Here is a 24,073-nt window from a genome sequence, read left to right as displayed (position 1 = left end):
TCATGGGGGAGCTGAATGAACGTCTCTTATTCTGACTGGAACAAAATACACATAACAAAACACACACCAATCACCTCACTCAGCACCTGAGTATTGACCTGGGAAGCCTCAAAGTTGCTCCTATGGGACCTTGTCATCCTTGATCTACTCAAAGTGGGGTCAGATGATTTCTGACCAGGAATTTCAACAGGTGGTCTCTGGGCAAGATGGAAGGGCAGAGGATCACCCTGAGTTAGACCTGTTGAGCTCCTGCTAACAGTTCCTTCAGGGCTCACCGAATGTGACATACCAGATAAACTATGAGAGGCTGCTAGACTTCAATCAGCAATTCCTTCAGCGATCTCCTCTACATAAACACAGACAACAAATTAAAGACACAAGACCTTCCAAACCAGATTCCAAACCAGAAAAATATTCCTCCAAACAGGTCCCCTATTCTCCACACATTTGGGGAGAAATATCCCCAAAGCAAAACTCTTCCTACAATCTAGGGAGAGCCAAGCAGTCCCCATGATAGGCTATAGAGCCAGACAGTCCCTGTGATGGGAAAAATGGAGGAAAAAAATATTAATGCCTCAGAGAGGCCAACAGATCAAGAGAAGTAAGGGGATATTGACAGTGTCTGGAATACTCACCAATATTTCTCTATTGCGATTAGATCCATCCACTATGGGTCAATTGCACCCTCCTGGTAGCTGCAGTACCAGAGATAGCCCTTAGTCCAGTAGATTGACGTGGCCATTTGGGCTGACCTCCAGACCCATCACCAGTGAGGGGCTGCCAAACTGCAGGCAGATGCCCGCAACAACGATCCCAAATGAGCTCCCAAATCTGTAACTACCCAAAGTGTTCCTCTTGCCCTCTGCTGAGATGAAGCCAATTTATGAAGACAGGAGAACTGCAATAGAGAAAGAGCTCAATACACATAGACCCAGCTAAACAGGAAACTGGAGTTATATTATTACTCAAACCAGCCTCCCTGAAAATGTGGAGGCTAGGGTTTTTCAAAGATAGTTTGCTGGGCAGGAGCTAGAGAATGGAGAATGCTGATTGGTTAGGGATGTAATCATAGAGGTATGGAAAATGGGCTTTCTGCATTGAGTTCACTTCTGGGCGGGATTCACAGGACCAATTGAGTCAGAATCACAGATTCAGGTAGGGACATCTGGTCGTCAAAAATGCAAAAGCCTGTAAAGACATTTCAAAGGGCCAGTCTTCAGTTTTATAATAGTGATGATATTTACAGAAGTAATTGAGGAAGTTGTAAATGTTGTGACTTTTAGAATAATGATGAGTAATTATTTAACTGTGCCTATATTTTAGCAGAATTTAGGTCCTTTTTTTTAATCTAGTAAATGTTTATTAGTTTTATAAAGGTGGTTTAGTTTTGGGAGGTGATATTATTATTTAAACTATAATCTAAGTTTTTCTCCTAGCTAGCTTGGCCCACACCCAGGAATGACCCAGTTTGGAGGTCAAAGACAGGATGGAGTTGGTTAGATTGTCATAATTTTACTGTCATAATTTTTTCACTGTTATAATTTTTGCAAAGGCAGTTTCGGTGGTAGGGACAGAGGGCACTGGGGGTGGGAAGGGTTGAAACAGACTTGGAAGGTATGCTCCAGCTAGTGATTGCTGATTTGAATTTGGAAGAAAAAAACACAAATTGTCCCAGGGGAAAAGAGGAGAAAGGGTGTTTTAAAGACAAAAGCACAGGAGAGATTGGCAAGTAGTTCAGAACAGCTAGAATATAGAGGGCTAGAGGGGGTTATAGAAATGAGGCTGGAGATTTGCATATAGGGGTGTGTGTGTGTGTGTATGTCTGCGTGTTACAACATGTAAATAGAGTAATGTAAAATATTAAGAATTAATAAGTGTGGGTTTTTATTTTTATTTAATTTTATTTATTTATTTATTTATTTATTTATTTATTTATTTATTTGAGATGGAGTCTCACTCTGTTGCCCAGGCTGGAGTGCAGTGGCACGATCTTGGTTCACTGCAAGCTCCGCCTCCTGAGTTCATGCCATTCTCCTGCCTCAGCCTCCTGAGTAGCTGGGGCTACAGGCGCCCACCACCACGCCCGGCTAATTTTTTCTTTTGTATTTTTAGTAGAGATGGGGTTTCACCATGTTAGCCAAGATGGTCTCGATTTCTTGACCTCGTGATCCACCCACCTCGGCCTCCCAAAGTGCTGGGATTACAGGCTGAGCCACCACGCCCAGACAAGTGTAGGTTTTATATGTATGGATGAGGTGATATTAAAGTGACAATTGGGTCTACATTTTAAATCACACTCATAGAAGTTTGGAGAAATTGAAGAGGGTCAAAAGTACCAGACTGAAGACTGACTGCAGAAGAAATAATGAAGGCCAGAAATAGGACATGACAACAAATATAGGGAGTGGTTATATTTGAGAGCCATTAGTATAAAGAAAATAAATTTGGCAAGGATAGGATGAAGGGTATCAAAAGAGGGAAGAAGATGTGATGGCTCCTCATTTTTGGAATGGATGGTGTCTTAGTCTGTTTTGTGCTGCTATATCAGAACACCTGAGACTGGGTAATTTATAAAGATCAGAAATGTATTGGCTCATGGTTCTGAAGGCTGGGGTCTAAGGTCAAGGGTGGCAGATTTGGTGTCTGGTGAGGCTGTTCTCTTCATCCAAAACGATGCTTTGCAGACTCTGGAGAGGAGAAAGCCTGGTTACTCAGCAAAAAGCAGAAGGACCAAGAGACAAAAAGGAGTTTAACCTGTCCTTTTATAACAGCATTAATTCTACCAAATCATCTGTTAAATTTCCCACCTCTTAATACTGTTACAATGGCAATGAAATTTCAACATGAGTTTTGGATGGGACACACATTCAAACTATAGCAGATGGTGATGTAAGTATGAGCAATTTGGAGGCAGAGGAGAAAATATTTTATTTGAAATGCCTATGTGCCATGGAAATCAAGAGACACTAGGTAAGTGGACTTATGGAGCTGAAACTCAAGAAGAGATAGAGGCTGGAGATAGAGGTTTGAAAATTTATCAACATCCATAGGTGATATATCAAGCGTTTGGTGTGGATTTGGTACCAAGTGAGAAGAAATGGTGACTAAGACTAGGGCCAGGCATGAGAGTCCCACAAAGGAGTCAGATAAAAAAACAGCAGCCAGTCGCGGTGGCTCATGCCTGTAATCCCAGCACTTTGGGAGGCTGAGGCAGGCTGATCATGAGGTCAGGAGATCAAGACCATCCTGGCTAACATGGTGAAACCCAGTTTCTACTAAAAATACAAAAAATTAGCCGGGCATGGTGGCGGGGGCCTATAGTTCCAGCTACTCGGGAGGCCGAGGCAGGAGAATGGAGTGAACCCTGGGAGGCAGAGCTTACAGTGAGCTGAGATGGCGCCACTGCACTCCAGCCTGGGTGACAGTGTGAGACTACATCTCAAACCAACCAACAAACAAAAAACAGCTAAGAGGAAGCAGACAGTGTTGAGAAACAGGACGCTGTTAAATACTACAGAGAGGCCAAATGTGTTAGCTTAAAAACATTGATTGAGTTTGACAATATAAGCAGTCATTAGAAGCTTGCTGGCAGTAATTACAGGCAACCTGGGAACATAGAAGCCTTGCCACAGTGCTGAGTTGAGAATGGGAGACGAGAGATGGGAAAATGTAGAACACTCTGGATAAGTTTAGCAGTGGCAGTGAAAGAATACAATATAAACATTGAGGCTTGTTAGAAAGGGGCCTGCTTTTCAAAGAGACTGGCACTTCTTTACCCTTTACTGTAAATTTCATACCTCTTTTGAAGTTGTTAATATAGTTATTAATTATGTCGTTGTAAGTGTTGGAAAGTCAGACTGAGTTAAACAGGAGAAAGCAGTAGCTGAGGAGTGGGAAAAGATGAAGAGGTAAGACTGTGGTTCTCTCATAGTAAAGTCACCTGGAGAACTTAAAAAAAAATAGCCCATACCTGGCCATTACCATCAATTAATCATAACCTTTCCACGTAAGGCCTGGTCACTGACTTCTATGTAAGAGCTCCAGCTAATTCTGGTGCCTAGTAAGAGTGTGAGACTGGAAAACTGCAGAGGAAGGGCTTAAATACTGAGAGAGAGAAGCCTTCTATGATTTATATTAGTGTGTTGTAACTCGTTAATTAGAGATATCCTTAGCCTACATCACAAGATACTGATACTATACAAGTAAATACAACATTTGTCTGGGAGTTAAGAAACATAATGCATTTTAATTCTTACTCTTGCCAGTTAGCTACATAATTTTGTGCAGGTAAAAAATTTCCACATATTTACAGTGTGGCGGCTGAGATCCTTTACCTAAGGTCCATTCCAGTCTAAATGTTGTTTTCGTTTTCAACTATGTTTTTAGCAGAATCATGGCTCTCTAGACCAAGTAACTGATTTGTCCCTGGGGTTAAATATAATCCCAACTCTAATCAATCTTAGGATGCTTTGTTAACATTTTTTTCTTTGATTTCCTAAATAAGAATATCAAAAGATTCATATGGTGAAACATATCTGATACCCTTCCTGGAGAACTGCAGGACTTAGGGAAAACTCATTCTGTGTTCTCTACCCTCAACATTCATATCCCAGTGAAATTTATTTTAAAATTAGTTTAATTTTAGAAAAACATGTTTTAAACCTGAAAGCAATGAAGATTATCTAGTTCAGATTTTTCATGTTGAAAAAAAAGGATATTTCCTAGGGTGAGAGAAAGTTAGTGGCAGAGCATTTCAGTGTATCATTGCCCCATTCTGTCTTTCTATGCTAGTCAACTCAGTGGTAACAGGAGGCCAGCAGAAGCAGTGACAGAACAGCATCCAGCCTATGTTGCCTTGGTGATACGGGAGGCTCCAGAGCACCTTTAGAATTTCCTAATTTATTGAAAGCTTTACTCCACAACCACTTAAACTTCATAGAATTTGATTAAAGCTGAATTCTTTAAAAATATTAAGTTCGGCTGGGCACGGTGGCTCATGCCTGTAATCCCAGCACTTTGGGAGGCCAGGGCGGGAGGATCACGAGGTCAGAAGATCAAGATTATCCTGGTTAACACGGTGAGACTCCATCTCTACTATAAATAGAAAAAATCAGTCGGGAGTGGTGTCATGTGCCTGTAGTCCCACCTACTCCAGAGGCTGAGGCAGGAGAATCACTTGAACCCAGGAGGCGGAGGTTGCAGCGAGCCTAGATCGCTGCCACTGCACTGCAGCCTAGGTGACAGAGTGAGACTCCATCTCAAACAACAACAAAAATATTAATTTCCAGAAAATTGCATATCTAATGATAACGAATAGTTTGAGACTTATGGTATATATATGGTGTGTATGTGTGTGTGTGCCACAATCCTTTAGTTTTAAATCTTTGCCATTGAAATAAAGAAAAATGAATTTGAGGGTATTTAGTTTAGTTAGTGATACTCAGAAAAGTTTGCTACATGTCAAAGTAGATACACTTTCTACTCAGCAAAAAAAGCAGAATCTTCTTTAAAAATGCAGAGACACTTATAAGAAGTAATTGAAAAGAAAGGAAAATTATTCCTCAGGAATAGTTGCAAGCCTTGTCATATCTCCTGGCTGTATATGTAGGACATTAGGTCAGATATAAGATAATTTTTGCTCTAGCATTAGCTTCAAGCTTAAGAAATGATAAAGTTCTGGAGATGCATATATTCATAATACGCTTTCAGGGTTAAAATGTGTGCTGAACATTTGGGAGCAGATGTTATCAATGGAATTCTTTGAATTTAGCTTACAAACCTTTTGTACTTATTGATTTGATAGACACAATTAGAAACAACATAGGATTTATTCAAACAGATCGAAAGAAACAATTTTATTTGTAATACTATGGAAAGATTAAAGTGTATATAGGAACTGCTTTTACTAGTCCTTTAACCTAAGGTCCTGAATTAAAGTACTCAATGAGTTAGCTCTGATGTCAGAGAAGTGAAACTTGATTTGGTTTTGGATCACAATTTTTGTGCTACATTTCCCCCCACCACCAAAAGTTATGAAATGATGGTAACATATGCAGAAGACCTAAGCCATCCATTACAGACACTTGAGAAATGTGAATTTCTTTTCTCACTTTGCTTTGCTTTCTTTAAGTGACAGAATTAATGACCATTTCTGCAGGGTACAGTGTATGGAGGAGCATTCAGTGACAAAAGAGGCTCAAATATTTTCACTAAGGTGTAAGAGACCAAATAATTTACAATTATGTGGCCAGGCACGGTGGCTCACGCCTGTAATCATAGCACTTTGGGAGCTGAGGCGGGTGGATCACCTGAGGTCAGGAGTTTGAGACCAGCCTGGCCAACATGATGAGACCCGTTCTCTATGAAAAATACAAAAATTATCTGGACGGAGTAGCACGCACCTGTGGTCCCAGTTACTTGGAAGGCTGAGGCTGGAGAATTGCTTGAACCTGGGAGGCAGAGGTTGCAGTGAGCCGAGATCGCGTCACTGTACTCCAGCCTGGGTGACAGAGCGAGACTCCATCTCAAAACAAACAACAGCAACAGAATTACAGTTATGTCTTTTTTGGGTGTCTGTTACTCTTGACTCATAAGTTAAGAATTAGCTTGTTTAGGTGCAGCTGTTACCATTTAATAACACAGGTACATTGAATTTCTTGGCTTCATACTTCTGACAAATGAGTTGATTTAATTTGAGGTTGTTTAACCTCTGAATTGATAAAGCTTTTTTTTTTTTAATTTTGCTTTAAGTTCTGGGATACATGTGCAGAATTTGCAGTTTTGTTACATAGGTATACATGCACCACAGTGGTTTGCTGCACTTATCAACCCTTGATAAAGCATTTTAAAATTTTGTAATCAAATTAGAACTACCTTGTTTATTATGATTTACTATATTTCATATCACCCCCTTAGAATAAAAAAGAAAGAAAAATGCCCTACTGCTTTTCTTACAGAGCTTATTATATATTTGTTTTATATTTAAATATCAGTTCTAACTTTTAGCTGGGAATGAGTAAGCAGGACTGTGCCCTTATTGTGAGGTGAGAGAGGCCAGTTGAGTCACATCACATATTGAGTTCTTTCAACTTATCCTATCCATGTAATTTCTTTACAATAAATATTCCAAAGCATTGTTCTTGTTTTTTAATTAACAAAATGATGCAAGGATCATCTGCAATAAAAATTTGTGAAAATGGCCAGCAAAACTTTGAAAAGAAAATTATAAAGAAGGACTTCCTGTACCAAAATTTAATGTGTATAAATCATGGAAATCAGAAGAAACAGTTAGACTAATGGAACAGAAGAGAAAGTCTAGAATGAGACCTAGTGTACATAGAATATATTATATTTAAAAAGTAATATCAATAAATAGCATTTAGAAAACAAATTATCTTTTGAAAAGTTTAAATAAAAATCAGAGGTTTAAAATGAGAAAAATTAAATACAACATGCTACTACCAGAATGAAGGTGCATGGATAAATTTTAAATTTTTAACTTGAAAATCCAAACCTTCATTCCACCTCCCTAAAATACTTAATTTTTTCTCATCTGTTATTCTATACATACTGTCTAATGCAGAAACATGTGTTTATTACATTTTATATTCCATTTTATTTAGTATTATGCTCTTTCTTAGGTCTGCGTAATATTTTAAATTATCATTGTAATGGGTATTTTAACAGTCTTTTTTTTGCAGGTATAGGTAATTCATAGCTAACAGTCTGTGTAAAACACTTTGGGGTTTTTTCTCTTTCTGTACAAGTATATAAAAATATGTTTGTATGCATTTGCCTCACTGACTATAATGGGACTGTGCTATGTACACTATTATTATCTTTAATTTTTTTTCAGTGCACAATATATTTTGGAAACAAGATGACCTTTAAAATCACATTATTTATTGTCAAGTTCAAAGAAACAAGGTCTGCTATGATTTTATTTGGAAATCCAACTTTACTGTAAAGAAGTCTTTTGTTCTAAATTAATTTCTAGGCTATATTCACAACTTTACAATATTTCCTACTTTATCTGTTTTGAAGAATGTACTGTTGCATATTATTCTAATTTCTAAAATTCAAAATCTTAACAGTGAAATCACTAGTAGAATATTGGGTTACTCGATAATACTTACCATTTCACAGAGCAAAAGAAGAAGCCAATCTCTATTCCCTTCTCTGTTTAGCCTATGCACAATTGCTTTCCTTCTCTTTTCTGGAGTAGAACAGGGACTCCAATTAGCGTTCAGTTGAAGCAGATATATGGAAATAGAATGTTTTATGGAGCTTTAGAGATGCCTACTAAGGTACATTCAATTCTCTTGCTTCAACATCCTTGCCATCTTGGAAGCATTTGTCTTGTTCTCTGTCTTGGTCATTACCACATGGCAGCACTTAGTACAATGCCTGGTACCTAGTAGATATATTATATATTTGTTGACTTGTGAAATAGTAAAATTATTATTACTTTTTACAGTTCATATATTAATATTATTTGCTTACTTTATTGGATTTAATACATATTTAAAAGTGTTGACATTAATCATTTTTCACTTTTAATGCGTTATGTAAATGCCAGGGGATATAATTTAATACTCACAATTATGCTATACCAAGGATCTTGCTTTTTCTGGATTACTGAAAACAAAAACATTTCATTTCGTGTGAATTTGATAGAAACTTTCTGAATTTTTAAAATAAATTTATTAAGGAGTGTTATTACAGAATTCAGTATAATGAATATGGTCATTAGGATTTAGAAATTGTACTTTCAGTACTTCCAGTGTTTATGTTTAAAAATCTACTTTTATATTAGATAATTTTATATTTCACAAAAAGGAGAGGAGTTTATTTTAGATGTATAGACACAGATTTTTAGAAATGACGAGAAAATACATCAATTACCCTGAAAATATCATCCCCTAAAACAGTATTTTAAAACTGCAAGCATTCTTTATGGAACTAAAAATTCATATTAATTAAATGGGTTCCAAAGAGTCATAAGTATTATATTTATCAAGATGATTTCTAAGTATGTTTAAATGACTCATAGTAATAATTCATATAGATTATATAAATGAATAAATATTGTCTCTTTGCCTTTGTAATAAGAGATATTTTATTTTTGTCCTCTGGTTATAGAAATAATTTAGTAGAAAGAAAATTATGTGATTGGCTTAACATTACTCAATTAAAAATAAATTCTTGATTTTTCTAAACTTAAAAATACATTTTTCTAATTACCATGGCTTGTTGCCTCTAAATTTTTATTAAAATTACAAAAAAATGGACTGGGCATGATGGCTCATGCTTTCAATCTCAGCATTTTGGGAGGTCAAGGTGGGCGGATTACCAGAAATCAGGAGTTCGAGATCAGCCTGGCTAACATGGTGAAACCCCTGTCTCTACTAAAAATACAAAAATTAGCCAGGCATGATGGCAGGCACCTGTAATTCCAGCTATTTGGGAGACTGAGGTTTGCCTGAACCCATGAGGCAGAGGTTGCATTGAGCCAAGATCATGCCACGGCATTCCAGCCTGGGCAACAGAGCAAGACTCAGTCTCAAATAAAACAAAAACAAAAAAATCAAAATGAAAAAAAATGCACTTAGGTTTCCAGGGGAAAATGTGCATAAATGAGCTGCATATTATTATTGTCATTAGATATATAGCTGGGAAGGTATACTGACAATCCAGCCAATATAAAACAAACAAACAAAAAGTCACTGAAATGTCTGGGACTCAGTCAAAGCATATTTGGATAAATTCTATTCAGCATGTCACGTGATATCTCTTGCTTCTGATATATGAACTTATTCCTGTCACTAGAAATAATGACAATAGGCCGGGCGCGGTGGCTCAAGCCTGTAATCCCAGCACTTTGGGAGGCCGAGACGGGCGGATCACGAGGTCCGGAGATCGAGACCATCCTGGCTAACTCGGTGAAACCCCGTCTCTACTAAAAAAAAAAATACAAAAAACTAGCCGGGCGAGGTGGTGGGCGCCTGTAGTCCCAGCTACTCGGGAGGCTGAGGCAGGAGAATGGCATAAACCCGGGAGGCGGAGCTTGCAGTGAGCTGAGATCCGGCCACTGCACTCCAGCCTGGGCGACAGAGCGAGACTCCGTCTCGAAAAAAAAAAAAAAAAAAAAAAAAAGAAATAATGACAATAAAGGTATCCTAGTATTTTTGCCCAGCTACCTTGATAAATTAATGTTGAAAATGTTTCCATCTTGAGTTTTCTTCTTTTTTATGCTTCTTGAGATTTATATTATTCTAGAGTAGAATTATTTTTTAATTTTGTAAAGAAATTTCTTTGAAGCAAATTTTCTATAGGTGGAAACACAGAAAACTCGAAATTAATTCTCAACAGATTTCAGATATTGATTTTATGTTCTAATTTTATCTAGTGGTAAGTAAAGTACTAATTAAATTTGTCCCCATCATAGAACATACGAATTGACTAAATGATGCTAATTACACATACAAGGTAGAGATGGAAAACTTTGAGAATTAAACTCTATCTAAAAATGTTTAAGTATTAACACTCTTTTCATATTAACAAGTACTCTATTTCATGTTATAGCTCCTTTCATAAGTAAAATTACCTCTTGACTTCATTAAATTTACATTCAAACTTACAAAATTTTCATATTAATTTGTTGTATTGCAAAGCCCAGGTTATCTTAGGTTTGTATGCTGGTATGGTCAAAATTTTAAAAAATAGTTTAAATGGTTTTTTTCTAGTGTAGAACATAGAGTTATTTCTGAAATAAGGATCTGTGTTGTGAATCCTGTAAATTGGTTGGTTGCCCATTGAGTTATACTTTGTTAATGTCTGGAGTTATTCTTTGGAAAAATAAATGCCACAATCTAGTTTAGTTGTGACATTGCTCTTAAGAGAAGAGCACGGAGATTTCCACAGTAACTACGTAGCATTTTCTTTCCTGATCCACCCACTCATCTCCTGGGAAGCTGTGTGCCTTTCTGTTCCACTGCAGCTGATCTAGCTTACTCATAGTCTTTTGGGATTATCCCAGGGTTTGGAACAATGCCAGAGGTCACGTTTTTTGAGCTCCAACTGTCCAGGCACTTAACAGGAATAACCTAACCATATGAGGTAGACTTTATTAGACCTTTATGGATGAAGCAACTGAAGGGCAGTGAGCTCTAGTGACTGGGAAGTCCTTTAGTTTGATTCTAGAACTGAGCTTAGGACCACTATGTAATATGCCTTCCCACTTTCTAGACTAGAGCTTCTCAGCCATGAATGTGCTACAGGTATACCCAGGTACTGATCCCCTCAGCCTTTGACGTTGCTGGACAGGATGTGGAGCCCAGCATCCCAGGTCTCTTCTTATATTGGTGAGAAGCTTCATCCACTTAGACCAGAGTGCTATACAAAGATGATGGTTTTCTACATGTCCTGTGAAGCAAAAAAGTTTGACAGGCACACACCCTAGAGCAAAGAAAACATTTAGAAATAAATATATTAAATATATTTTCTAATTTTTAGCTAACATTAAAATAAAATTTCAGATTCAGCAATCCTCTGACAAGGGATAACTTTTTTTTTTTTTTTTTTTTTTTTTTTTTTTTTTTTTGCTGTTCGTATGAAGTGCCTACTTCCCAGTTATCAGAATTGGCAAATATTTAGGTTTAAATGCTGAAGTACATAAGGGTGCATGAGGTTAATAAGGGAACATTTTCTAAAGAAATGATATTTGCAAGTTTAAAAGAATATGATGGAACGAATATGTATACTGTTTTGATAAGGAATGATTTATATTGTTCAGGAGCCCTTGAATAGCACTGAAGTGTGTTGGAGACTATATATTACTTAGTACCATTAATGAAGAAATATAAAATAGTTCAGAATTTCTGACACCACAGGAACAGCTCAGGGGAACCCAGCTGGTAATCCAGATTGGCTTAAATTAGATTGTAGTGATGCATGAACACTTACACTCAAGTGTTTTCATTGTATTTAAAATGATTTTTTTTCACAATGCATTCATCATGGAAGTTCATCTGAAAGTGTGTAGTTTGTGGTTTTCCACATTTTTTCTCAATAGAAGTTTCCAGGTAAAGATAAAACATGTTGCAGATAAATCAAAGAGGAAAAATTCATTTCCTCTTGATTGCAATAGCCAGAGAATGATTGCCCACTTACATACATCTGATCTAGTTTAGTGACTTGCTAGGGACTATTTAGGGAGCTTTGACTATTGGTGATCTCGTCTGAATACCCGATTACATATGAAATACAAGGCAGGGGGAAGCAAAGAAGGTGACTCTGAGCTTGTAAACCTCATGGACCTAATAATAAAATGGCCATTATCAGGGAAAATATTACCAGGAAGATGAGGTGAATGAATGTGCTGTGAGGTGGAGAGGATGTTGAATTCGTTGGGGAGCATGTAGATCTGCAGGAACCAGGGAGAGACCCAAGAGGAGAGTTAGTGAAAGCAATTGGAAATTCTTGCTTGGAGTCATGTGCAGAGATTAGGACTGGTGGTTTAGAGTCATGGTACTCTACTCATAGGTACTCGTAACAATAGGGGTGAAAGAGACCTAAAGGAAGAAAGGATAAAGAGATAAGCTTCATAAAAATAGGCCTCATCACATTACCTGGTTAACCACCTTAACAGGAGGAGAAAGTCAAAGTTGGGCGGCAAAGGAGACAGGCCAGCTGGCCTCCTTGATGTTCCTAAACCACAAAGCACAACCCTACTGGGGCCTGCACCTTCCATCCTCAGCCTGCAGTGCTCCTCCCACAAGGGTTCAGGTGCTTCCTTTGTGCTCCTGTAATGCTCTATGTTTCTGACACTGCTTTTACCAGAATATCATACTTACCTGTTTATGTTCTTGTATCATAAGAACAAAATTCAGTGATATAAAATATTCATTGATTAAATTAACAGAAGAAATGAAATGAGAAAAGATTGTACTTAAGGCCTCATTTCAGATATCAAGATCTTGGATTTCTGATAAAGTGGTCTGATGACATGTTACTTCAAATAAAATATAATTGGACACCCATTGTGTGCCAGCCATTCCTGGAACAAGGGTCAGACATTATTAGAAATCATCAGCAGGACTCTCTGCATCTCTCAGCTCTGGTGATCTAGGTACTGGCTTCTTTTCAAGCAAGCTCTCTCTAAGTGACAGCAGAGTCAACATCTACTCCTTCAAAATGATTCTGTCTCTTGGGGTCACTTGCCTATCAAGTAGGTAAGGGCCCCTGGTGGGACTACCCATGGAACAGGAAGTGACAGTTTGTGAAGCAGGGTGTGACATGGGATAAAAACAAACTAACAGAAGTCCATTCTAGAAATCATACAAGAGGCCTTCAGGAAGTGGAGGTGAGAGGATGGCTTAAGCCAGAAGTTCTGGGCTGTAGTGTGCTATGCCAATCTGGGGTCCGCATTAAGGTTGGCATCAATATGGTGATTTTCTGGGAGCAGGGTCCCATAAGATTGTCTAAGGAGGAGTGAACTGGCCCAAATTGAAAAAGAGGAAATCAGGTGCTCATAAGTGGCATCATCATCTGAAACCAATAGTGGAGGACAGCTAGGAAAACGGAGTGAATTCACTTTTCTCTTCCTCCCTCTTATTGTCAAAATTACAACTGACTACCAGAGAAAAGGATACTAGGCCTGGAGTTGCCTTTGTTGTATGTTTGAGGTTCCATAGATGAAGGAGAGTTTAAGAAGAGAAAAAGATCAGCTGACAGTAAGGCCACTTGTTGGCATTAAAACATTGAGGCTTGGTGATTTTATTTATTTAAACATTGTTCTTGATTTGATATGAAAAAATAAATAAAAAATCAAAGTTTCATCTAAACTTTAAAAAGTTGTATAAAATCCTAAACATATAATGATAAAGATAGAGCGTGGGCTTTGCAAATAAACTTAGGTCCAAAGCCTACTCTGCCATTTTCTACCTGTGTGAAGCTTAAGCAGGTGACTTAAGCTTTTATATCACGTTCTCTGCAGTGCTTACTTAGGGGTTAAATAACAAAATTCATGAAAAGCACTTAGCATATCATATAGCAGGGCAGTCAAAACTAGTGAATACTATTGATGGTGTTATTGCTTAAAATTTTTTTATTGTGGCAAAATACAAACAACATGAAACTTACAATTTTAACCATTTTAAGTGTACAGCTAAGAGACAGAAAGTACATTTACATTGTTGTGCAATCATCACCATCATCCATCTCCAGAACATTTTTGCATCCCAAATTGAAACCATGTACTTATTAAACAAATCTTTATTTCTCTCTTCCCTGGACCCTGGTAATCACTACACTAACTCTGTCTCTGTGAATTTGCCTATTCTAGGGACCTCATGTAAATGGAATCATACAATATTTGTCCTTTTGTGTCTAGCTTACTAAGAATTTTTTTAGTAGCAAAAGCTGAATGAATCTGGACTGGTTGGTCATTGGTTGCCAGGGTTTCTGTACTGCATGGGTCCCAATCCATAAACTTAAATTCTGTCATCTTCCTGATACTATCTACTAATTACAGGCATAATGTTCCTAGGAGAAAAGCAGTCTCTTTTGCTGGCACACGCTTTAGGTGTCCAAATATATTTCAACAACATTACAGGAGCAGAACTTTTTTAAGAAGACTGTGTAAAATCTGAAAACACTTCTGAAAGGTAGCTCTGAAAAGTTCTTGGGTACTTTAATTACAGGTGAGGTTAAAAAATTTCAGCCTGTGGATAGCACCATTTTTATTTATCAGCCTCTTTATTCCTCTCCCAAAGTGACTGTATATTGTGCAGTTGGTGAGCAATTAAATAGTGGCGACAAGGCATAAATATTTAAAATTTATTAAAAACTACCAAGGCCTGAATCAAGAGATGTGATTAATTATCCAGGAAAAGCTCTATTTTAAAAAATGTGATCACAGATGTGTAGTAATTACACAATCTGTTTCTTTTTATCATGTATATGAGCTAAATGAAATGTTTCCCTGCCTCAAAAGTCTGCATTTCCTCAGTTCTCCGTAATGATGCCAATTCATTCATGGAAGCAAAGCAAGAATCATTAAGCTTATAACCATCAGATACCAAGGAAGTTGTTTCTGTAGCAATCAATCAGCCACGTGAAATCTCTTAGGATTTTTACCTCTTTACTCCAGTGACTTATCAATGCAAACATGCCTCTGCCTGTCAACTGGTATATCTTAAACCTCCCACTTAAAAAACAGTTTCTCCTTGGTTTAGCTCCTTCACACATGGCCTTTCTGATGTCCATGGCACAGATTATGATAACTGTTACTACAACCAACAAAGGCCACTTCTGACTGCAATTTTTGCTTTCTTTATATAATCTTGGGTGAGCAGTTTATTGTCTCCAAACCTTGGTTGATTCATCTGTAAAATATGAGGAGAAAGATAGCTTGTGAGAATGACTAGCACAGTATATGTACAGGTAAATACTAGATTTAGGAAAGAAGTAAGTGAGCATGCATGTTGTACTTTTCCAGCCTTCTTCCTCCTTGAAACTGTTTCTCCTTTGTCACCTAATAACTATATTGTAGCTGCTGGCTCCCATATTTGGGAACTGAAGTTTCCACCTCATTTACCCACTCACTCTCAAGGCTTGTTCAACCTTGGGCAGTCTGCCTGGCATAAGCTAAAACTGCCGCTAGAAGCCACTACATTTGGTAATTTAATTACTTTTATCTCATCCATCCCCTTGGCCCTCAGGACTCTGCTGATTTGCAGAGCAAGTTTGATAGCCTCCTATCTGTACCTTTTAATCTAAAAAAATGGCATTGATTCAGACAGACATTTGAAAGGACACTGTGATCACCAAGGGAGACAAAAATTCTGTAAGAACAAGATTTTTAAAAAAGTGTTTATAATTTACATTAACCCTGGGCTCTTTCTCAGAAAAGGCAATGTTATGTTTCACATATCCTTTTACTTATTTGAACAATTATGCTGGTTTATTGAGTACTTACAGTAGCCCAGACACTGTGCTAAGCACCTCACATATATTATTTAATGTAATACACCCAGCAATCCTAGGAGGTAGATGCTGCTATAATCCATTCTATAAATAAAGAATAAAAGACTTGGGTTAGGTAACTCGCCTAATATCACACAGTAAGTGGCAGAGCTGGGTCAAAACCGGATAGACCTGACCATGGTCTGTCCACTACAGCAGAATATTCAGTGGTATGTTTAAAGGCGGTTACTCAATAAAGAAAAGATAATACTGAACTATTTCTTTCATTTAGGAAGCTTATGGAGAGGTTTAAATGATGGTCCTTTTTACTACACTTTTTTTTTCTTCTTACCCTCTTTATTTTTCTTGTACTGAGGCCTTTAGGGTTAATTTTTAAATACTAAATCTATCTGTTCTTCTCTGTTCCTTGCAGTAAGAAACATAAGGCTTCGAGAAGGCCATACAACTGTACATGTTTGAAATTCCTTGTCCAGAACGTGGTGACATAACATGCTGAATCCATTCAAGAGTAAATGGTGATCTCAGTGATTCTTGTGGTTGGAATATTTTTTGTAATGAAAATAGTTGAGACCCTGTTGATTAAGTACCTGATAAGGTGTGCCTATAAATTAAGAATTAGGAATGCTCCATGCATAATATAATATTTCTTCAAATCAGAAATAAAATATCCCATATGTAGAACTTGTTATCTACATAAAAAAAAATCAGGAATCACTTGTTAAAATATTTCATGTGGTTTCCAGAGTGGTCCACAACATAGCCTCTTGGGAGGGTTCTTTTTCCTCTATTAGAACTTCAGTTTCTGGGTTTTTTTCTCATTGTTTTTTATTCCCTATTTTTGTATATATTTTAAAATATACATAAATTTTTATAATGTGCATAATAGTAATACATAATTTATATTTGAAATTATGTACTATTACTATGATATACATATCAGGTACAGCTCAAAAACATTTTGTTGATGAAATATGTGATCAAAAATGGTTTGGAGTACACTAGTTTATAGATCTTTGGAATTATAAAATATTAGGAATTCTTAGAAATTTGCGAGTTACACTTCTAACATTTCTAAAATATAACAAGCATTTATTCGTGATCCAGCCAACCAGTAGTCCAAATAACCAGAACTTAAAAAAAAAAAAAAGAGAAAAAAAAAGATTTCCATAAGAAACAGCTAAATCATAGTACATATATCAGGTGATAAAGCTAAAAGGTCATTTGTAGGATGTGCTGGGTTCATCTCCAGTAAAGTATAGTGATGACTAAAAGCCATAAAAATGTCCTTGGGGCCTTGCAAAACTCTTAATTATCCTCTAGTCTAAATTTTCTTAATTGCTTCTAGTTTAAAAGTAAAGTTATATATAGTGCCAGTCATTAAGTGATTTTCATTTTTTCAAGTTATTTACTTACACTGTCTGTGGCTCCCATTGTCTCTGATATGACCTACAAGACCTTCCAGTATCCCAATGGTCCAATCCTACCTGGTTGATCTCCAGTACTCTCCTCCAAGACAACTTTCACTAATTCTTTAATACATTTCTTTTCTTTGGGCATTTACAGATTCCATTTCCTTTTTCTCAGAGAAAACACCCTTTCCCTGCTTTGCCTAACTCCTTCCCACGCTTTCAGTCTCAGCTAAAATATTTTCCTTCCCCCTAGTTTAAATGAGTTGCCTCTGCTACGTGTTCCGTGGCATCCTGTAATCTCCTTTCCTTTATCATTTATCACATCACATGCTCAGATGTCTGTCTTCCAACCCTACATTTGTAACACTCACCTCACATTTTTGCAGATGGGCCTGTCTGGACTGTATTCCCTGGACCCACATCTAGGTGGAGAAATAATGGTGCATGACTGAAGCCTACCTACTCAGGGATTGGGGAAGCTTCTCTGGCCCTTACATGGTACTGCACACTCTCACACACTCTCCCTCATCAACTGGTTTAAGCTTTGTAGACTGTTAATTAGATGCTTTGATATCTTCACTTAATGATTTTGAAGCAGCCTCGTTTGGGGTAAATACCGTAGGTTTGTCCTCTCATGTCAAAGAAATCAAGTACGCGGATACACCAAGAAGCGGGTTCAGGAGGGGAGGTTTAATAGGCAAAAGAAAAAGAAAGGAAAATAGCTCTCTCTCCTGCAGAGAGAGAGGTGCCCAAGTGAGTCTTCCGGCCTGTGGCGGAGTGCAAAGGTTTTATAGACAGGTTTGAGGAGGTGGTGTCTGAGTTACATGGGGCCCAGAGATTGGGTGGACCAGGCGTGACATTTACACAGCACACATGGAAGCTGTCAGCCCCACCCTAATCATGATGCAAATGGAGTCTTTCCTGACCTGCAGCCATGTTTTCTGCTCCCTACTGCACACGTGGTTGGCAAGGAAAAGGAAAGATGGAGCTGTCATTTTGAACATGCCTGGTTCCCATGTGGCCTCTTTCCTGTTGACACAACTTCCAGCATTCACCTGTGCAAACTTCCAGCTTGCTTATCTAGGTCTGCAGCTCGATTTTACAGGCTGCTCTTTGTGAGAAAAGAAATGAGTTTGGAACTGCTTTTCATTAAAAGGGAAACCTTACCAAGGACTTCCTTACGCTATCTGCCTGAATAATTTCTTTTTAATTCCTATATCAATTTCTTCATTCTTCCTTCCTTTTTCTTTTTCCCTTCTCTTCCTTTTTTCTGGCTTTTCTGTTTGTTAGAATGACAGACTAGTCCTGTGAATCCTCTGGTTTTTCTCCATCTACCTACACTTTATAGAAAATTAATCTTGGTCCTTTAAGCAGTGTCAGCAAAGCATGTGTTGATCCAGTGGCCAGCTGAGAAGTGCTGCTGAGCAGAGAACAAGCAAAAGCACTTGGAGCATGAGAAGAGATGTCCAAGTAGATTTTAGATGAGACAAGATTCTACAGGATTTTTGAGCCTTGAGCTACAATCCGTCTTTTAATACAAATGTCCTCTAATTTGGGAAAGCTCTAGGTTTTCTTCCCCTAAATTTCGAATCTCTTTTTTCCTAAATAAGAAAATGCATTTTCTCCATCTTTATATTCACTTGACACCAGGGTACAGATGCTAGAAATTACGCTGTCAGCAGAATTGTATTTGACTATGAAGGGAGAAACATTGCTGAATTACTTGAAATTCGGTTTTGTTTATGTCTTAATTCAAATAAGACTTTGACTTTATTTAATTGCAAGGCAGTGTATATTGTAGCCACTCTTCAGCCATTTTTCTGGATCATGAATTCAGATTTATGTTTTATTCCTGTTAGTTGATTTGAAAAGCATTTTATTTACATTTTTGTTGTGTGTAATATTTCTTTTGTGGACCTGAGTTACAGATTTGCTCTGCCCCTCTTTCACCAGTGCTAACTTAAACAAAATAAACAGATCATTTAAAAATAGGCACCATCTTCAAGACATATTTTTACAATAATTTTTCTGTTGTTTGTAGGGCTATTACTGATTTTAATGTCCTTGCAAGATCATGCCTTAAATTGTTTGTCAATTTCTTAGTGAACAAAGCTTTCTTTGAAATACTTTAATAAGTGGGAAAAACTCATTTACTAGCTGTAAATTTAACTGTGAAATTCTTTTTTCTTTTTTTTGGTTAAGAGAGAGTCTCACTCTGTAACCCAGGCTGGAGTGCACTGGTGTGATCTCAGCTCATTGCCACTTCTGCCTCAGCTTCCCAAATAGCTGGGATTACAGGTGTGAGATTCTTCTGCCTCAGCCTCCCAAATAGCTGGGATTACAAGCGTGTACCACCATGCTCGGCTAATGTTTGTATTTTTAGTAGAGACCAGGTTTCACCATGTTGCCCAAGCTGGTCTTGAAAGCCTGACCTCAGGTGATCTACTCACCTTGACCTCCCAAAGTGCGGGAATTATAGGCTTGAGCCACCGGGCCCAGCCTTAACTGTGAAATTCTGACTTAAAGATATCTTCAGCAGACCTAATAGACATCTACAGAACTCTCCACCCCAAATCAACAGAATATACATTCTTCTCAGCACCACATCGCACTTATTCCAAAATTGACCACATAATTGGAAGTAAAGCACTCCTCAGCAAATGTACAAGAACAGAAATTATAACAAACTGTCTCTCAGACCACAGTGCAATTAAACTAGAACTCAGGACTAAGAAACTCAATCAAAACCACTCAACTACATGGAAACTGAACAACCTGCTCCTGAATGACTACTGGGTACATAACGAAATGAAGGCAGAAATAAAGATGTTCTTTGAAACCAATGAGAACAAAGATACAACATACCAGAATCTCTGGGACACATTTAAAGCAGTGTGTAGAGGGAAATTTATAGCACTAAATGCCCACAAGAGAAAGCAGGAAAGATCTAAAATTGACACCCTAACATCACAATTAAAAGAACTAGAGAAGCAAGAGCAAATACATTCAAAAGCTAGCAGAAGGCAAGAAATAACTAAGATCAGAGCAGAACTGAAGGAGATAGAGACACAAAAAACCCTCCAAAAAATAAATGAATGCAGGAGCTGATTTTTTGAAAAGATCAACAAAATTGATAGACCATTAGCAAGACTAATAAAGAGAAAAGAGAGAAGAATCAAATAGATGCAATAAAAAATGATAAAGGGGATATCACCACCGACCCCACAGAAATACCAACTACCATCAGAGAATGCTATAAACACCTCTACACAAATAAACTAGAAAACCTAGAAGAAATGGATAATTTCCTGGACACTTACACTCTCCCAAGACTAAACCAGGAAGAAGTTGAATCCCTGAATAAACCAATAGCAGGCTCTGAAATTGAGGCAATAATTAATAGCCTACCAACCAAAGAAAGTCCAGGACCAGATGGATTCACAGCCAAATTCTACCAGAGGTACAAGGAGGAGCTGGTACCATTCCTTCTGAAACTATTCCAATCAATAGAAAAAGAGGGAATCCTCCCTAATTCATTTTACGAGGCCAACATCATCCTGATACCAAAGCCTGACAGACATACAACAAACAAAGAGAATTTTAGACCAATATCCCTGGTGAACATTGATGCAAAATTCCTCAGTAAAATACTGGCAAACCGAATCCAGCAGCACATCAAAAAGCTTATCCACCATGATCAAGTGGGCTTCATCCCTGGGATGCAAGGCTGGTTCAACATACACAAATCAATAAATGTAATCCAGCATACAAACAGAACCAAAGACAAAAACCATATGATTATCTCAATAGATGCAGAAAAGGCCTTTGACAAATTTCAACAGCCCTTCATGCTAAAAACTCTCAATAAATTCGGTATTGATGGAACGTATCTCAAAATAATAAGAGCTATTTATGATAAATCCACAGCCAATATCATACTGAATGGGCAAAAACTGGAAGCATTCCCTTTGAAAACTGGCACAAGACAGGGATGCCCTCTCTCACCACTCCTATTCAACATAGTTTTGGAAGTTCTGGCTAGGGCAATCAGGCAAGAGAAAGAAATCAAGGGTATTCAGTTAGGAAAAGAAGAAGTCAAATTGTCCCTGTTTGCAGATAACATGATTGTATATTTGGAAAACCCTATTGTCTCAGCCACAAATCTCCTTAAGCTGATAAGCAACTTCAGCAAAGTCTCAGGATACAAAATCAATGTGCAAAAATCACAAGCATTCTTATACACCAGTAACAAACAGAGAGCCAAATCATGAATGAACTCCCATTCACAATAGCTTGAAAGAGAATAAAATACCTAGGAATCCAACTTACAAGGGATGTAAAGGACCTCTTCAAAGAGAACTACAAACCACTGCTCAGTGAAATAAAAGAGGACACAAACAAATGGAAGAACATACCATGCTCACAGATAGGAAGAATCAATATTTTGAAAATGGCCATACTGCCCAAGGTAATTTATAGATTCAATGCCATCCCCATTAAGCTACCAATGAGTTTCTTCACAGAATTGGAAAAAACGGCTTTAAAGTTCATATGGAACCAAAAAAGAGCCCACATTGCCGAGACAATCCTAAGCCAAAAGAACAAAGCTGTAGGCATCACGCTGCCTGACTTAAAACTATGCTACAAGGCTACAGTAACCAAAACAGCATGGTACTGGTACCACAACAGAGATATAGACCAATGGAACAGAACAGAGTCCTCAGAAATAATACCACACATCTACAGCCATCTGATCTTTGACAAACCTGAGAGAAACAAGAAATGGGGAAAGGATTCCCTATTTAATAAATGGTGCTGGGAAAATTGGCTAGCCATAAGTAGAAAGCTGAAACTGGATCCTTTCCTTACTCCTTATACAAAAATTAATTCAAGATGGATTAGAGACTTAAATGTTAGACCTAAAACCATAAAAACCCTAGAAGAAAACCTAGGTAATACCATTCAGGACATAGGCATGGGCAAGAACTTCATGTCTAAAACACCAAAAGCAACGGCAACAAAAGTCAAAATTGACAAATGGGATCTAATTAAACCAAAGAGCTTCTGCACAGCAAAAGAAACTACCATCACAGTGAACAGGCAACCTACAGAATGGGAGAAAATTTTTGCAATCTACTCATCTGATAAAGGGCTAATATCCAGAACCTATAAAAAACTCAATCAAATTTATAAGAAAAAAACAAACAACTCCATCAAAGAGTGGACAAAGGATATGAACAGACACTTCTCAAAAGAAGACATTCATACAGCCAACAGACACATGAAAAAATGCTCATCATCACTTGCCATCAGAGAAATGCAAATCAAAACCACAATGAGATACCATCTCACACCAGTTAGAATGACAATCATTAAAACATCAGGAAAAAACACGTGCTGGGGAGGATGTGGAGAAATAGGAACACTTTTACCCTGTTGGTGGGACTGTAAACTAGTTCAGCCAGTGTGGAAAACAGTGTGGCGATTCCTCAAGGATCTAGAACTAGAAATACCATTCGACCCGGCCATCCCATTACTGGGGATATACCCAAAGGATTTTAAGTCATGCTGCTATAAAGACACATGCACACGTATGTTTATTGCGGCACTATTCACAATAGCAAAGACTTGGAATCAACCCAAATGTCCATCAGTGACAAACTGGATTAAGAAAATGTGGCACATACACATCATGGAATACTATGCAGCCATAGAAAAGGATGAGTTTGTGTCCTTTGTAGGGACATGGATGCAGCTGGAAACCATCATTCTCAGCAAACAATCACAAGAACAGAAAACCAAATACCGCATGTTCTCACTCATAGGTGGGAACTGAACAGTGAGATCACTTGGACACAGGAAGGGGAGCATCACACACCGGGTCCTAATTTGGGGACGGAGGAGAGGAGAGAGATAGTATTAGGAGATAGACCTAATGTAAATGACGATTTAATGGGTGCAGCACACCAACATGGCACATGTATACATATGTAACTAACCTGCACGTTGTGCACATGCACCCTAGAACTTAAAGAAGTATAAAAAAAAAAGATATTTTCACTTGCCTTTAAATGGTTTTTACATGATGAAGTAAACATCCTAAGGCTTATATTATTAGAATTATCATAGAAAATGTCAATAATTTGTTCCAATTAAATATACAAATGATTGATTGGAGGACCATGTATATATGAATCATGTTGCATTTATATTTTAGTGAGTTTATCTTTTCACCAATATAGTAACTTAGTTATCTGATTTGTTTGAAGTGATGTCTCACGAGTAATTTTTTAAAGAATAATTGAACTAATTCATTTTTTAAAAATTATACCCTTAAAATCTTTTTTAGTGCAAAATATAAGGAATCTAGAAAATACAGATAAACAAAAAGAAAACAATCAGCCATAATCCAACTATCTAGAGACAGTCACTAATTTCCTAATATACATTATATTTGTCACTTTCTTTTAATCTAAAATTGTGTGTATGTGTCTATAAAATTAAGTGAAAAAAGCAATAGTGATAAATAGAATATCTATTTGTGAAAAATGAGAGAAAAAGACTACACAAGCAAATTCTTATCAGTTCTTTTTTTTTTTTATGGAACACTTCCTGATTTTTAACAGTCAAACTTTAAAATGTATATTTTTCAAAACTTCTGGAACAATTTTTATAGA

General features: G+C 37.4%; 1 protein-coding gene across 2 annotated transcripts in view; it reads left to right on the top strand.

Annotated features, from left to right (window-relative positions):
• The window catches only part of TMEM64 (transmembrane protein 64), a 54,357-nt gene extending 37,474 nt beyond the window's left edge, over positions 1 to 16,883 (top strand). The window contains exon 4 of one of the 2 annotated variants that reach the window (XM_033202630.1): positions 16,400 to 16,883. In XM_033202630.1, coding sequence (XP_033058521.1) covers positions 16,400 to 16,446 — 47 coding nt within the window. In that variant the 3' untranslated portion in view covers positions 16,447 to 16,883. The remainder of the gene's footprint in view (positions 1 to 16,399) is intronic. The other variant, XM_033202631.1, reaches the window with a different exon arrangement.
• Positions 16,884 to 24,073: the final 7,190 nt, after the last annotated feature.

Source organism: Trachypithecus francoisi, unplaced genomic scaffold, assembly GCF_009764315.1.
Source record: "Trachypithecus francoisi isolate TF-2019V2 unplaced genomic scaffold, Tfra_2.0 Lachesis_group7, whole genome shotgun sequence".
Lineage (NCBI taxonomy): Eukaryota > Metazoa > Chordata > Mammalia > Primates > Cercopithecidae > Trachypithecus > Trachypithecus francoisi.
The sequence above is the reverse complement of the archived record's forward strand: the minus strand, read 5'-3'. Positions and strand labels throughout refer to the sequence as shown.